Raw genomic sequence first — 14,846 nt, 5'->3', positions numbered from 1 at the left:
GGCTGGGCCGGGGCGTGGTCGGTGCCCCGGAGCGCGCGGGAGCGGAGCCGCCGAGCTGACCCGCGCTGGGCGGTCTGCACTGGAGCGCGCCGCGCCCGCCTCGCCGCCCGTCGTCCTTCGGCTCCCACGCGTGCGCGGGCCCCGCCTCCTGCAGAGCGTGCAGCCCCCTACGAGATGCTCCCCAGCGAGGGGTGGCTGTCCTCTTAGCCATTTTCCGTAGGGCTGAAACCCGGGACAGCCCCACCGTCGCTGCCCCGCAGAAAGAGGAGGGGGGCAGAGAGAAATAGTACGGGGGGGGGGGTAAGTTCAGAGTACAGAAGCGCAATCAGACTCTCAGGGAAGCACTGTTGCTTGAAAAACCACTATTTCCTGGGTGTTTTATGGGTCTCAGTGTCCACGAAATATGTTGTTATTGAGAATTAAAACCCTTTTTAAAAAAAAAAAACTTTAACATTTGGCGGGGCCTTTGTTCCATTGGCCTGCGGGGAAACTCCGACAGGGGCGGTGGAGCGGTGAGAAAAGGCAGGTCCCAGCCCTAGACCTGCCCTGCAACCTCGGATAAGTCACGACTACTTGAGGACCATTTTCTGAACTGTTGTAAAGTACTGTCTGCTTTCTCAAAGGCAAGAGTGAGACCAAAGAAGACAAGCCCTTAGTGAATGAGACCTACTCAGAGGCCAATGGGGTTTTGGGTGTGTTTTTTTAATTTTTTCAAGACTGCGAGTGGTAGAGAGATTTACAAGTGCCAAAATCTTGGAGCAAAGAGTCCCACTAGCTGCCTGGGTCCTTGTCCCATATCTGGGGGTGGAGTGTGGTATGAGAAGTAGTGTGTTTGATTTTGGTCTTCAGGGCCCTCTGCCAACTGCTCTCCTTTGGTTGTAACCTCAAGCCTTAGACTTCCCTGTGGACCCTGGAATCAGAGGAAGTGATCTGACCATGAACTCTGCCAGGCCCTGGTCCATGTCTCCTCTGTGGGGGGGGAAAGGAAAAAAAAAAAAAATTGTGGGCATGACTACAGCTGGAAGCAGGCTGCTATGAGGAAGTCAGTGAGAATCAGCTGTTGCAGAGATAGGTGCCACCAAATCCCAGGAGACTGAGCAGTAAGATACTTGGCCCTAAAGCAATCCTCAGATACATCATTCCAGACACACAAAGAATCTGATTCCCTGCTTTGCTGTTTGCTGACAAGCCTCAGTCTTTGCTGTAAGCCTCAGTCTTCTTCCCCTCTACTCCACATCTGGGCAGCCGATTTTTTAAAAAAATGTAAATGCCTAGGTGTTCCCTCCTTTGGCGCTGGCAGGAGCTTCCAGTGTGAGCTGGGTACCATCATCCATCCCCACCCCCTAATCCCAGTAAAAGCCCCAAGCTGGGGTCCTTTCCCAGGTCTCTCTAGACATCTTCCAACCAGCTGGAAGGTGGTCGTCCTTTCGTGGTCGCAGATGGCCTCAATTATGTAAGTAACAAACCTTTTTACATAGGTGTGGGGAAAAGCCACTCGTTCACTGCTGGAAAGACACCTTGCCAATATGTATTAATAGTTTGAATAAGTATATGCACTGACTAGACAATTCTTAAAAGAATTATCCTAGAAAGATAAGGATTCTAGGCTACAGCTCTGTGGGGTCAAAATCATGTCAGTTTTATTTATCACTGTTCATACAGCACCTAGCCCAATACCTGGCACGTAGTGAGTGCTCAATCAATATTTTTCCAATGAAAGAAAGGTACACAGGTGTATCTGTATGCTCACTACAGTTATTGGTAATATTAAAACTGGATATGACCCAAAATCCATCTACAAGGGGACTGATTAAGCATTCATGGGATGAAAATGAAACTGCTAAGAATGAATGGATGACCTGTTTTATTTGTAACATACGCAGTGTGTACGCAAGAAAAATGAGGGGGGAACACAAAGCAGTTGGTATCTCTGGGGGTTAGGCCTATGGGTGGTTTACATCCTGTACTCTAAAGAACACAGATCACTTCTGATATAATAGAAAATAAAGTTTATTTATTCATTATTTTTTTAAAGAGTGGTGACAGGAGATCCTGAAGTGACTGCAGCAGATAGGAGCAGGGGAATGAGAAGTCTGGCGGGGAGGGATGTAGGTGACGTCCACCTTAATATTTCACTAGCTTCCAGAATCTGGTCCTCAACGGGTAGCCAATATCCCAAAAGCAGTCTTGCTTTTGAGAACTGACTTACATTAATAAGCCCATGTAAGAAAAACATGTAGAGAATGCACTCAACTAATTTGAGCAAGAAACTCAACAGGGCACTTGCATGCTTATGACTTGTGACCAGCACATCTCTGTGGCTAATCTACAAAGGGAACCAAACTATAATCAGGAAGTTTCTTGATGTACAAACTGGCTATAATGAACTCAGCAGCCCATATGGGTATGACTTGAGTCCTTGAGGCATGGCATCCCATCACTGGGTAAGTTTTGGGTCATAAAGGCTATGCAGGCTTCCTTTGCTATGCTACAGGCTGGCCATCTACCTTCAGCTTAGTCTTTTTCCAGAAAAAGAATATGTTTAGATTTTAGCATGCTAAGTCAAGCCCCACACCCAATTCTACATCTGTAAGGTACACCGAGTCACCTTAATTGGGGTTTGGGGATTCAGCAAACATTTACATAATTTTGGGTTTGTTCCTATTTCCCAGTTGGTATGAATTTTACTAATAGATCCTCAGAAGGCAATCTTGTTTTACTCATTTCTAGTTCTTTTTAGAACTGCCTCACCAGCATATTCATGCATTCCTAAGGTGTGGAGGAACTAGAAAGGGGAAGCAGGGAAGTCAGGAGTAGGTCATAAGGCTTAGGGGAAAGTCCAAAGACAAAGATTGAGAACTAGGTATTAGTAGAAGCCAAGCACCTACCTTAGGTGCCAAACACTCATTGTGCTAAACACTCTACATGCATTATTCATAACATATAACAACTGTGGGAATATTAATAATCCCATTCTACATATATGGAAACTGAAGGTTAGAAAAAATCAGTCGCCCTGGGTCAAAGCTTGTACCAAGTTGAACATGAGTAAGAAAAGTCATTTTATTAATAGTTTGGGAGGTCTGGAGAGACTTTCAGAATGAAAGCAAGAAGGAAAATGGAAGAAGCAGTTATAAAGTGTTCTTTGGAAAAGATGACTTTCGGGGCATTGGTCTTTTTAAATATATACAGGCCCAAGTGTGGTTACTTTGTATATACCTGCTATGTGTCAGGTACTTGCTAGGCAACTGAGGTTTGCAGGCAGAAGGGAGGGGTAACTGCTAGGGCAACCAAGAGATTGGGAGGGCAGGGGAGTAAGAGCACACAGCTGGGAAACACTCTAGAGCAAAGCTTTTAATGCTTTGCTCTAAAAACAATTAGCCTAGGTTAAAATATGGGACATTTCTTCTTTCACCTTCTGCAAATTTTTTTTAAATGCCCAGTCAGAACTGGATCAATTCTGATGTAAAAAAACAGGAAATAATTCTCCTCAGAAGCAATGTTAGAAAATCTTACTTTTTATAAGAACTTAGGGTTTATATACCATAGTTTGGGGGTACCAAGTGAATGTTATTAGGTTCTTGTGGACTTAGCCTAGAAACTTAACACCATTCATGAACACTCTTTCTATGGGAAAATGTTTTTGGGTATGAAACCACCACCTTACAAACTAATTTCATTGTGACCCAGTTATTATTATATATTGCTGAGTACCTAGTCCTGGGGGAGTCAAGAACAGTACATTATGAATAGTTGTTAGTGCCACCTGCCTAGTTCTCTGCTTTCTGAAACAAGTCACAGAATTCTAGAACAGCCAGGAGCAAGCAGGCTGATCTCTCTTCTTAAAAAAATCCTTTTAATGCTTTGCTCTACAAACAATCAATAAGCTTGGCCGGGCATGGCTCAGTGGTTGAGCATCGACCTAGGATCCAGGAGATCGCTCGCGGTTCGATTCCTGGTCAGGGCACATGTCTGGGCTGCAGGCTCGATCCCCAGTGGGGGGGCGTGCACGAGGCAGCCGATGAATGACTCTCTCACATCATTGATGTTTCTAACTCTCTCTCTCCCTCTCCCTTCCTCTCTCTGAAATCAATAAAGATATATAAAAATATTTTTTAAATAAAAAAAAATCAATTCTCTGAGACAAGTGGCTGGCCATACATTTTCTCCCCATAGCTCTCCTCCCATTTTGCATCTACCAAGGAAAAACAAAGACAGTCAAAACAATTGAAAGGATTTAAAAATTATTTACTCTTTACTTTTATTACAATAAATATCAATAATAGAATTAAACAATTTTAAATTAAAACCTACTGCATTACTTTTGGGTTTCACAGCAGCAGAAATGAACAAATCCAGTTGAAAGGAAAAGGCTTCGGGAATCCAGTGGCAAGAAACAGTCAGGTCTTGATTATCTGGGCTAGCGATGGGGAACAGCAATACCGCAAATGCAAGAATATCGGTGAAATACATGGTTGAACTCTACCTGTACATCAAAGACTTATCCAAGATTTCGCAGCATTCCTGCTAAGGAATTTAAGCAAGTTGTGAAGCCCCCCATGAAACCCAGGAGCAGCACAGCTCCCAGAGCTGTGGAATGGGCCCGATCACCTTCAGGCCCAGGCGCCTCAACCCTTCTTAAAAAGGGTTGCAGCCATCTTTCTGGCTCACACAATCCTTGGTGCAAGAGGATTGGAAAGTGACTCATTTTAAGGGCCTTTCCTGGGGCCTGCAAGGAGCCAGAAGCAGGAAAGCCTGTGGCTCCAGGTGAGGAAGAGGCTGCATGCAGGCTGAGTGAGCGGGAAGAAAGTGCAATGAGGGCTCGCCGCCCCGCTGATAATCAAGAGGAGACTGCGTGTGCACACGGATATATCACACATACATATGCACGGGGAGTACATGTGTACATATCAAATATGTATATATATACACACCACACATAAGCAAACAAAGTAAATGCTACATTATTTACTATGAACACAGCAAGTCGGAGACAGACCTGTCACAAATATGTTCAATTAAACTCCTTGAAAGGGAAAAGATGATTTTGTGCTCCGCCTCGTCCTCTTCTCTAGTACATTCCACTTGGAGCAAATGTCTTCCAGTCTCGCATGGTCTGGTTTCCAGGTGCCTGAGAAGGGATGGAGCCGTCCTCTGGGTTCAGAGTATACGGAAAGCAAACTGGACGGCAACAACTCAGTAACTGATTCGCCATGATTCCTGCCACCTATTCTTAGTCATGGCATGAAGCCTTTCTCAGAAAAGTATCCAGTTCTTTTTTTACAATTGGCTACAAATTCAATCCATTGTATTGATGGAGAGGAGGGGGAGAGGCCGCAGGGAGTTTACACCTTTGCAGCTCGGCAATTATTCACTGCCTCCCCTTACCCAGAGGAAATGCTCCTTTTCTAAAAAGTTGAAATTAGGAGTTTAATACTAAATTCTGCTTTCTTGGCACATTTCAAAGACACATGCAGCTGGGTCTTTGTCTCCTGAATGGCTGCTCCAATGGGGTAAAGTTATCTAAATCAAATAACCTACACAAAATGTTACAATTGTGGGGCAGTCTTAAATAGCTGTTATTAAACTCCAAGTCTGATACTGAATGATACTAGTATTTTAAACAGATTCATAATGCAGCATTCATGGATCTTGTAAAATTAAAACAGGCTCCTGGTTAATAACATCAAAAACATGTTCCTGGTCAAGAGCTTAGTTTTTAGAGAGTAAGAAGTGCTTGTCAAGAATGCCAGAATCTAAAATTCATGCAGAACTGTGTGTGTTTTAATAAAAAAAAGGTAATTCTGATTTTGTTACCCACAGAAACTACTCAAGAGAAGACTGTAGCCAAAGAGCCATTAGGCACCCACAGCATTTAGCCACTCCTGGTGTCTTCAACCCTGTCTCTAATTTCAGTGTAGCATGAGGGACTCTGGCCATGATCCAACTCACATGCTATAAAAACAGCACCACTCTGATTTAGCCTGGCGTTCTAATGATCCTTGAAGACTAAGGCAGTGTGAATGGTCTGCAGAAGACCAGACACGCCTGTTGTGTCCAAATGGACTTTCCTAAGGGGACAAGCCCGTATTAAAATATCCTAAAATCAGTCCAAGTATCACCAATTCTGGGAACATGGCCTTTCTGACCCAATGCAACACAACCCCCTTGCTCAGGCCACCTGTGAGAGGGCTACAAATGACAAAACTGCTTTTGCTACCCTAAATATTAGCTTATTTGAGATCTGTCTGTATAAAGAGCAGGTCCCTGCTTAAAAACAAACAAAAAAATCAGCCAGATTACTCTTTTGTATATTTGTTTACTAAAAAAGCAGAGCATATTACCAGCATGCAGGTTAAAAAGGTTACATTTATTTTGCACTGTAGAAAGACTGGAAATGAATTTGCCAATAAATCCGATTCCCATGGCTCCACACAAGGAAAAAGTAAACACATAGCCACTTTCTCTGGAAAAGTTAAACAACCATGATTTACCATATACCCAAAAAGTAGCTGCCTGCCAATAGATCAGTCATTTGAACCACTGTCAAAGATGAAAAGTAAAATATACAAATCACATGGGTTTCATAATTAATTTTTAAAAAACAGAATCTACTTATGCTTCCTAAAATGCAGAGCATCACACTCTCGAGTTTCACAGTGATTAATTTACCACCACTTTACTGTTTAAACTGTCACTTTAAATGTAAAAACAGCATGTCAAAGTGCTTCAGATGCAGCATACTAATTAAAATTCCTAGAAGGTTCTAGTACTGGCAGCTAACTTAATAAGGTTATTCACCCACAGGGTGTTCAAGAAAGGGCACACTGCCCTACAAAGAAATCTCAAAGGACAAAGAAAATTCTAGTCTGACCATAAATTTCCTATAAGTGCTCAATCAAGTCCAGAACTGAGGCCAAGAGAAAGGCCACTCTGAACACAGGAATCAACACAACCAAACATTTCTCTATCTGTTTTTGGCTAATTTGGGGACCCAAAGTCCAACGTTCTAGCCCATCAGGTTTACTTTGTTCCCTCTGGCACGTTCCCATCCTTGATGAGACAAGATATCTAAGGCAATCAAGGAGATTTGAATGTGGCAAGAACTGGGGCAACAGAGCAAGTGGGCATCTCTGTCCTAGGCAGTGGCTAGATAAAATGAAACCCAGGTGAAGCCCGAAGAGGAAGAGTTACGGACAGACTTCTTGGTAAAATACAAAGGGGAGAGTGGCCTTTGATTCAAGCACCTTCAGATTATCTTTTACTCTGGAGAGGTTATAGAATCAAAGTCTCCTTTGAAAAGTAAGGTACACTCCAAATGCATTATGACTGACTACAAAATAAAGGAATTCTTTGAAAATTAAACACTTAGAAAACTTTCAAATTCACTTTGAATCTGAAATTAGTGGAGGAATGAGGAGCTAAATTGTGACCATTTTAAACAGATAATCACTGGGCCCTGAGGGTATGAGGCATTCCGGTGACACCTACTTCTCTTAAGTAGATATGACACATGCTTTTTCCTCCGCTATGCCCCATGCCCAGGCTCCAGGTCACAATCAATACTCTTTTGGTATCTAATTTAGAATTTGGGTAACTCTAGACATACAGTTATCTTCCCAATAGCTCTATATTAAAACAAATGGCATGTTGGTAGAAGTACTATAACATTCTTGACCATAATCAGCATTTAACTTTCCTTTAAAATTAGAATTAAAAGCATGTTAGCCATGATATTAAATATGAAGGAAGATTATTTAGTTTTTTACTTGGAAGCTATTCACTCTATCACCCTTAAGACTAAAATCCATAAACTCTATTTATTATGTGTTGGTGGAGGAATGACAATTTAAATTGTAACGATTTTAGGCAATGCACTGCACTAAGATCGTGTTATTAAAGGACCACAAAGGGCAGCATTAACATACTCTATCCAGGTATTTTCTAATTTTTCTATCCTGTGCCCCCGTCAAGTAGAGGGGAATTATTTTCTGACAAGCAAGAAAAGACATTTTTCTTACCATAACCTGAAAAGAAACTTCTCTTACAGGTCTAGGTAACTTTGGTCAGCAGAAACACAAAGTAAACCTCTGGCCTGGCTAAGGCACCCTGTTCTGAACTGTACAGAAAACAAGTATGGGTGACAGCCATCCCACTGCTCCCCCAAAGGCAGCTCAGTGTATGCTGGGAGAAAGGCTGAGGTGTGAACTCACCCCAAAACATCACACATAAGCCTCAAGTATCTTCTGTCCTTTGGAAGTGTTATGGCATCTGGCATGAGGTAAATGCACAGAGCTACTTGTAGCTAAGTCCTGCTCAGCCGCCCCATCACTGCCTAAGAAATGGGGGCTTTCAAGATGCACTTCAAGCGGCAGACTAGGCCGAGGAGGAGAGGGGGAGCGCACCCAGACGCCCACGTTCACAGCACTTTGAAACAGTTCGTTCATGACTCAGTTTCACTTTCGCCTTGCTGATGGCCACCTTTCTTTCATCTAAGGATGTCAATAAAACTGACTGGCAAATTCTTTACCGCCACAGAGAAATAAGTCATAAAATACAGGCACGAAACAATCTTCAAATAAACTTGATAAAACAGAAAGAGAGCAGAAACACACTTTAAGGTAAAAGCCCCAAGTTACAGGACATGACCCCATGCCACAAGTAAGAGGTATTTTCTTACTATGCTATAAAAGGTGGAGAAAGCCTATGGTCCAAATTTGTCATTTTATAAATATTTATCAGTTCCTTTCTTATATAATACAGATTAGTCTCATTCTTGGGTACAAGGTAAACAAAACAGTAAATTGATTAGCTTAGAAACTTTGAAACAAAGCTTTGTTCCCAGCCCAAATGAACACTTTATCCAGTTGAATTTTGGGGATGACACAGAACAAGGTATACAAAAAATAACATTAATTTCACTTAACTGACCTCTACGATGGCAACTTACCAACAAACATGGAATCACTACCCACATTTTCCGGCACAATTTCTCATCTATTTTCAGTGTTCATTTTTGTCTCAGAGAAAGTCACTGAATATACCTCAACCTTTACAAACATTTTTAAAAATGAGTCAGAACCATGAGTTAGCTCCTGGACTCTTCATTTCTAATAACCTAGATGACAATTATTAGAATTTAAAAATTTAAAAATTGAAATATCAATTACACAGTTATTTTTACAAAGCAGCAGACAAGCTCAACAAAGTAATACACTGTAATTAAATTTTAAAATGGTCACATTCATAGATAAATAATGGTTATGAATTTAATTACATATCAACACAGTGGTGCCTATTTTATCCAAGTGCAATCCATCCAAAAAAAAGGGTTTAAGATACACTCTTCATTCAAGCACAAACTTCATTCAGTAGAAAACAGAAGAAAATCAGGAAGTAAATTTCACCACCACCAAAGTAAATAGAGACAAAGGAAAAAAGAAATAGAAAAAAATATCCACATTCATGAAAAGGTATGATCTATTAAACAATCACATTAAAGTCAAAGAGATCTTGATGCTTGTCAGTAAACCTCAAAAATTACTCCAAGTATATTAAAGAGAGTATATACTCAGTAAGGCATATATATCAAAAATTTTCTTCAAGTGGGGAGGTGGGTAAGTTGGAGAAGGGAGAATTTCTACTTCTTTATCCTGAATGAAATTAAAAATACAGCACTCTCTCCTCCACGAAGAGGGAGAGGAAGAGGGAGAGGGAGGGAAGGGAAGAAAGGACAAACTGAATCACAAAACTAATTTTGTAGTGAGGTTCAACAGTAGGAATTTCATAGTGAGGTTCATGAGAGTCCTAAGTCCAAAGTAAATTTCTCTAATAAGGAAGTTTAGCTGTATTCCTCACAAGTAATTATCATAAGACTCGCACTGGCACAAGCCATTCATTTAATCATAGTTCACAGGCACCAAATCTCAGCAACTTGCAGCCGAGGGGGGAAATGCCACATTTAAACAGTGAACCCTGCCAATGCGGAGCTACAATTACAACCCATTCTTTACTGAGTCTCAACAGAATACGTTTCTTTAAAAGAAAACCAAACCACTGACCAAGCTCTGTTCCATAACAGAGAGAGCCAGGACACTAAAGAATCTAAGCATGTATGTTAGCTCTCAGCACAGGAGGACCAGGGCATTCCATGGGAAAGGGAAACTGCTATGTTGGCAGACCTGTATATTGTTCTGTAATCATTTGGCATCTCTTGCTGAAGGTGACTTACTCTTCTCTTTTCCCTATGTTAGACGGCTTCCACAGCACATAACCTACTACTGAGTACCAAATATGAAACCATATTGTGGTTTTCTGAATGTTATCAGTGCTCTAAACCAATTTGGGGGTTTTAAAAATAATAAAAATAAAGCATCTTTAACTCTGTATGAACCAAAACATTATGGACTCATGAATCTAAAATCACTACAAACATTTTGCTGGTCTAATGTACATTATGCTTAACCAAAACATCACATGGTTTTATAAAAAATAAAATAAGGTGGGAGTTAGTAGGTTCAAAATACCACATTTCAGATTATATATGTCATTCCTGCTGTACAAGTACCACGCGCAGAGTTCCCACGTCTGTAAGCAGATCAGTTTAGTTCAATGGTGATAGATGAAATATTTACAAGCATCTTATTTATAGTACTTCCTTCTGTGGATTACAGGCCAATACTGTTTTCTTACACTCCTAGTCAATCCGAGTTGGGTTTCCTCAATGAGAAGGGGTAAATCTGAAAATGGCTGCTCAGTTGCTTTACCTATAGAAAACCAGAACAGGAGGCAATGACAAATATGTACCTAATTATTTTTTTAAAGCACAGAATTCACCCTCTGGACACAACAATTTACTGACACAACAAAAATCATTAGAAATAATGAAGGTTTTTCTGGGTGAGGATAGCTATAGACCTAGATGGCTAAACAAAATCAGGACTTAAACCTGGGTCTGCCTAACTCCATTGTTCTAGTCTTTTCAGAGCCCTGCAGACCATATAGATTCACATCAAATCTACTGAAGAATTATAGGGTTAGTTGATTTAGACCATCTAGTAGATCAAATATTTACATATACAGACTCAATATTCAGCTTTTTATGACATTTCTAGGTAATCATTCCTAACCCTGATGAAACAGTTTAAAACTAGATCTGTAAATTTTGGGAGGTTTAGGCCATATTAGTTATGGTATCTTATGGGTACATAAGAACTTGGTTATGTGTCAGTTAGTAAATATCATTTGTTTGATATTTCTTATTTCTATTCTTATTTGTATTATTTATATTTCAATAGTTCAAGTGAATGTTTTGTACAACTTAGCAAGATTTACCTTCTGGTCAGAAGTTGTAGAAGTGGGAAGAGAGCACAAAGACAGACAAAAAAGATGCTCCTGGAATTTCTTTCAGTTAGCTTGTATTTATTTTCCAGATTTTTAACAAAGAAAATGTAGTACCTTGATAATTTAAAGAAAAATGTGTTTTGGTTTAGTTTGATGTATGTATGATTTTCTGAAGATATGTTTCTGAAGGGTCATAATAAATTAAAACAATTACAAGAGACCTTGGCAACTGTGTTCCACTTCATGCATGTGACTGATGACATATTAGGATAAAGGCCTACGAGTGTTGCTATAAAGCATAATTTAAATGTGCACAAATAAAAACATAGATAGTTATGTCTTCATATCATAATTCATAGACTTATCATGACTTATTCCCATAACAATTTCATCCACTTTGTCCCAACAAATGTGGGCTACTTTGGGGGAGAAAACCTAAGTTTAGCAACAAATACAAAATATAAAGTTATCATTTTATAAATATGAACAACAAAATATAATTGTTTCTCAAATTGATTCACAGCAGGGTTCCTTTCAAAACAAGCATACCAAAAAGAATTTAAGAGACATAAAAGTGTGAATAGTCTTCTGCATAACCGCACTCCTATGAAAGTATCCTCAGAAAATAAAGCAAATGAAAGAAAAAAATATTATTCCAGATTGTTTCCCCCAACATTATTTATAACAGTGAAAATTTGGAAACAACCGAAATTATTAAAATAACTAATGATTAAGTAAATTGGGTTACTATTAAGCTATCTCCTTGATAGAATATGCTATACCACTAAAAAATCATAATTATGAGACCATACTAAACTATGTAAAATAATTAGAAAAGAATATTAAAGTGTGATGAAAAAGAAAATAAACTGCATGTATCTAATTTTCATTTTATTAGATCTTAGTTCATTTGTCCTGAAACTGAGACAGACAAGGAAGCCAGGAAAAGGGGAATTGGAAAACTGAGACAGCTGAACAAACTGGCCAAGCAATTTACAGCAGATACTGAAGGTCACCTCTCTAGAGATAACATCTAGGCCTCAGTTGTATTTCAGCTCCAGGCCCAGAAAAACAGCAAAACCAAGTGGATGACACCAGGACCATCTGCAGTGACTAATGATCCCTTGCCCTGACACTGACCAATCAGTGGAGGCTACAACCCTGAAGGAGCACACCTAGAAAACTGATGAATATTCTGCTGAAACCCTCCCAAGACCTCCCCTAAGATTCTCATCTGTGAGAAAGAGATAAAAGCCTCAAGACCAAGGACCCAGCACTCTCCCTCTGGGGAACAGCATGCCCCCATTCCCTTTCCCCTCTTCTTCCGGCACAGGCATGCATCTCCTAAACTCTAAGGGACCCAGGAGACTTGCAACTAGTGGAGCAATGGACAGCAGCAGCTTATCCCAGGCTAACCCTTGAACCTGTTCCCAAGGACTCTTCTCTGACTTCCCAGAGGGCTAAGGCAGCCCAGCCTAGGTTCTCCTGGTGCTTCTTCTATGCTAAGACCTTTCTGTTGTACTATCCCCAACTTTAATAAATGTTCCCTCATAGTCACCTGGACTCGTGTTGTGAAATTTTTCCTGCAAGAAGTCAAGAACCCATAACTACTGGCTGGCTACAGGCAGAGTCCCTCAGGGCCAGGTCCCCTGTCTGGTAACAAAACTAGTTCCTTATTTTAAAAGAGACTATTACAGTTTGCATAATATTTCTTAAATCCTTTCTCTTCTATATTTCGCCTTATTATTTTTCCTGATGAGAACTCAGAAATAGCACAGATTAAGTAAAACTTCAAATAATGCAAAGGCCTTCCTTAAGTCTGAAGTTCTAATCTCCCTTACCACAGGCAGGAGGAGGGACGGAGGCAGTGCTACAAAACCAATTTCGGTTTCTCTCCAAATTATGTGAAAGAGCAACAAAAATGCCCCTAAAGCTAAAGAAACACACAAAAAAATAATCAACAAATGAAATTATCTAGTCTTGTATAATTAAAAGCACAAAAGAGTTTATAATTCTTTTTTTTGTTCTTAATGTATTTTTATTGATTTCAGAGACAGAAAGAGAGAGAGAAACATCAATGATGAGTGGATTAAAGATGATGGCGGACTGAATGGAAGCTACAATGACACTCTCCCAGGACCAAACTGGAATCACAACTGAAATATAGAAAAACCATCCTGAATAATCAACTGCAACTGAAGATGAGCTGGGGAGCACCCACATAGCCAAGGAGGAAAAGTGGAGACCGCACAGAGACTGGTAGGAAGTGCAGAGGCACGAGAGGGCTGGCTGGGCTCCCACAGGCAGCAGCTGAAGGTCTGGAGGGATATTTCAGCTGTGGGGGATTCCCACTGAGGATTCTGGGGCTTAAACTCCAGTCTAGGCTTCCCAGCCAAGAGCACCAGACCTGAGAAAGGTGCCCACATAACATCTGGCTGTGAAAAGCAGCTGGGTTTCTGTCTGTCAGGGAGAGACAGCTGGAAATGCAGGCACCCTCTTAAAGGGCCAATGCACAAAGTTTCATGTGCAGCCACTCACCTTGGGCTCCAGCAGGAGGGCTGAGTGGACTGGAGCTGTGTGAGGAGAATCTGGGGTCGTGGGTTCTGAAGACAGAGCTCAGAGGGCATCCCTCTAGATTCCTGTGCCTAGTCATTCCTCCAGACTGCAGAGGCATACATTTACCTTCCAAGCAGCTTTTGCTTGAGGGGGAAGCAATTGCCCCACCCTGCTGGAAAACCTCTTGCCCTACCTGGTGGTTTCTACAGCCTCACTAAGGCTCATTAAGAGAATCAGATTAATCAGCCTGCAGGCAGAGGCTGACTTCAGAGTGCTGAGTCTTTGCCTGATCTGCTGCTAGATCCAGGCCTTGGAAAAGCAGACCTTGGTGTGCATCTTGGTGACGTCCAAACGCACTCAGCCACAGCAGAGGGTACCTCAAGCTGTGGTTTGTTGATATGTGTAAACAGGGTACTAAAGGTCAGTCACAAACAGTGTCTGACATTGGCCTGCACCAGAGACCCTCCAAAAAGACTGAGAGTCCTAGCAGGCCTACCTAATACATAGAAACAAACCCAAATAGGCAGCCAAAATGGGGAGACTGAAAAACAAGCCCCAAATGAAAGAACAAGAAAAGTCTCCTAGAAAAACAGCTACATGAAATGGAGATAAGCAATCTATCAGATATAGAGTTCAGAATACTGATTGTAAGGATGCTCAACAGCATGAAAAAAGATATGGACACTATGAAAAATGACCAGTCAGAAATGAAGAAGGACATAGCAGAAATAAAGAATACATTGGAAGCAATAAACAGCAGATTAGAGGAAGCTGAAGACTGGATCAGAGAATTAGAGGACAGGGTAGAAAAAAATCATTCAATTAGAGATCCAAATAGAAAAAAACAATTTAAAAAAAAAAAAAAAAAAAAGGACAGTCCAAGGGAGCTGTGGGACAACATGAAACACAACAATATTCACATCATAGGAATGTCAGAGGAGGTCAAA

The 14,846-nt window shown here is 40.9% G+C and overlaps 1 protein-coding gene across 1 annotated transcript in view; it reads right to left on the bottom strand.

Moving 5' to 3' along the window:
* Positions 1-6,303: 6,303 nt before the first annotated feature.
* The window catches only part of SELENOI (selenoprotein I), a 40,516-nt gene continuing 31,973 nt past the window's right edge, over positions 6,304-14,846 (bottom strand). The window contains exon 10 of the mRNA XM_016209263.2: positions 6,304-10,766. Coding sequence (XP_016064749.2) covers positions 10,689-10,766 — 78 coding nt within the window. The 3' untranslated portion in view covers positions 6,304-10,688. The remainder of the gene's footprint in view (positions 10,767-14,846) is intronic.

Source organism: Miniopterus natalensis, chromosome 13 (genome assembly GCF_054644295.1).
Source record: "Miniopterus natalensis isolate mMinNat1 chromosome 13, mMinNat1.hap1, whole genome shotgun sequence".
NCBI classification, from domain to species: Eukaryota; Metazoa; Chordata; class Mammalia; order Chiroptera; family Miniopteridae; genus Miniopterus; species Miniopterus natalensis.
This window is presented reverse-complemented; position numbering and strand designations above follow the sequence as displayed.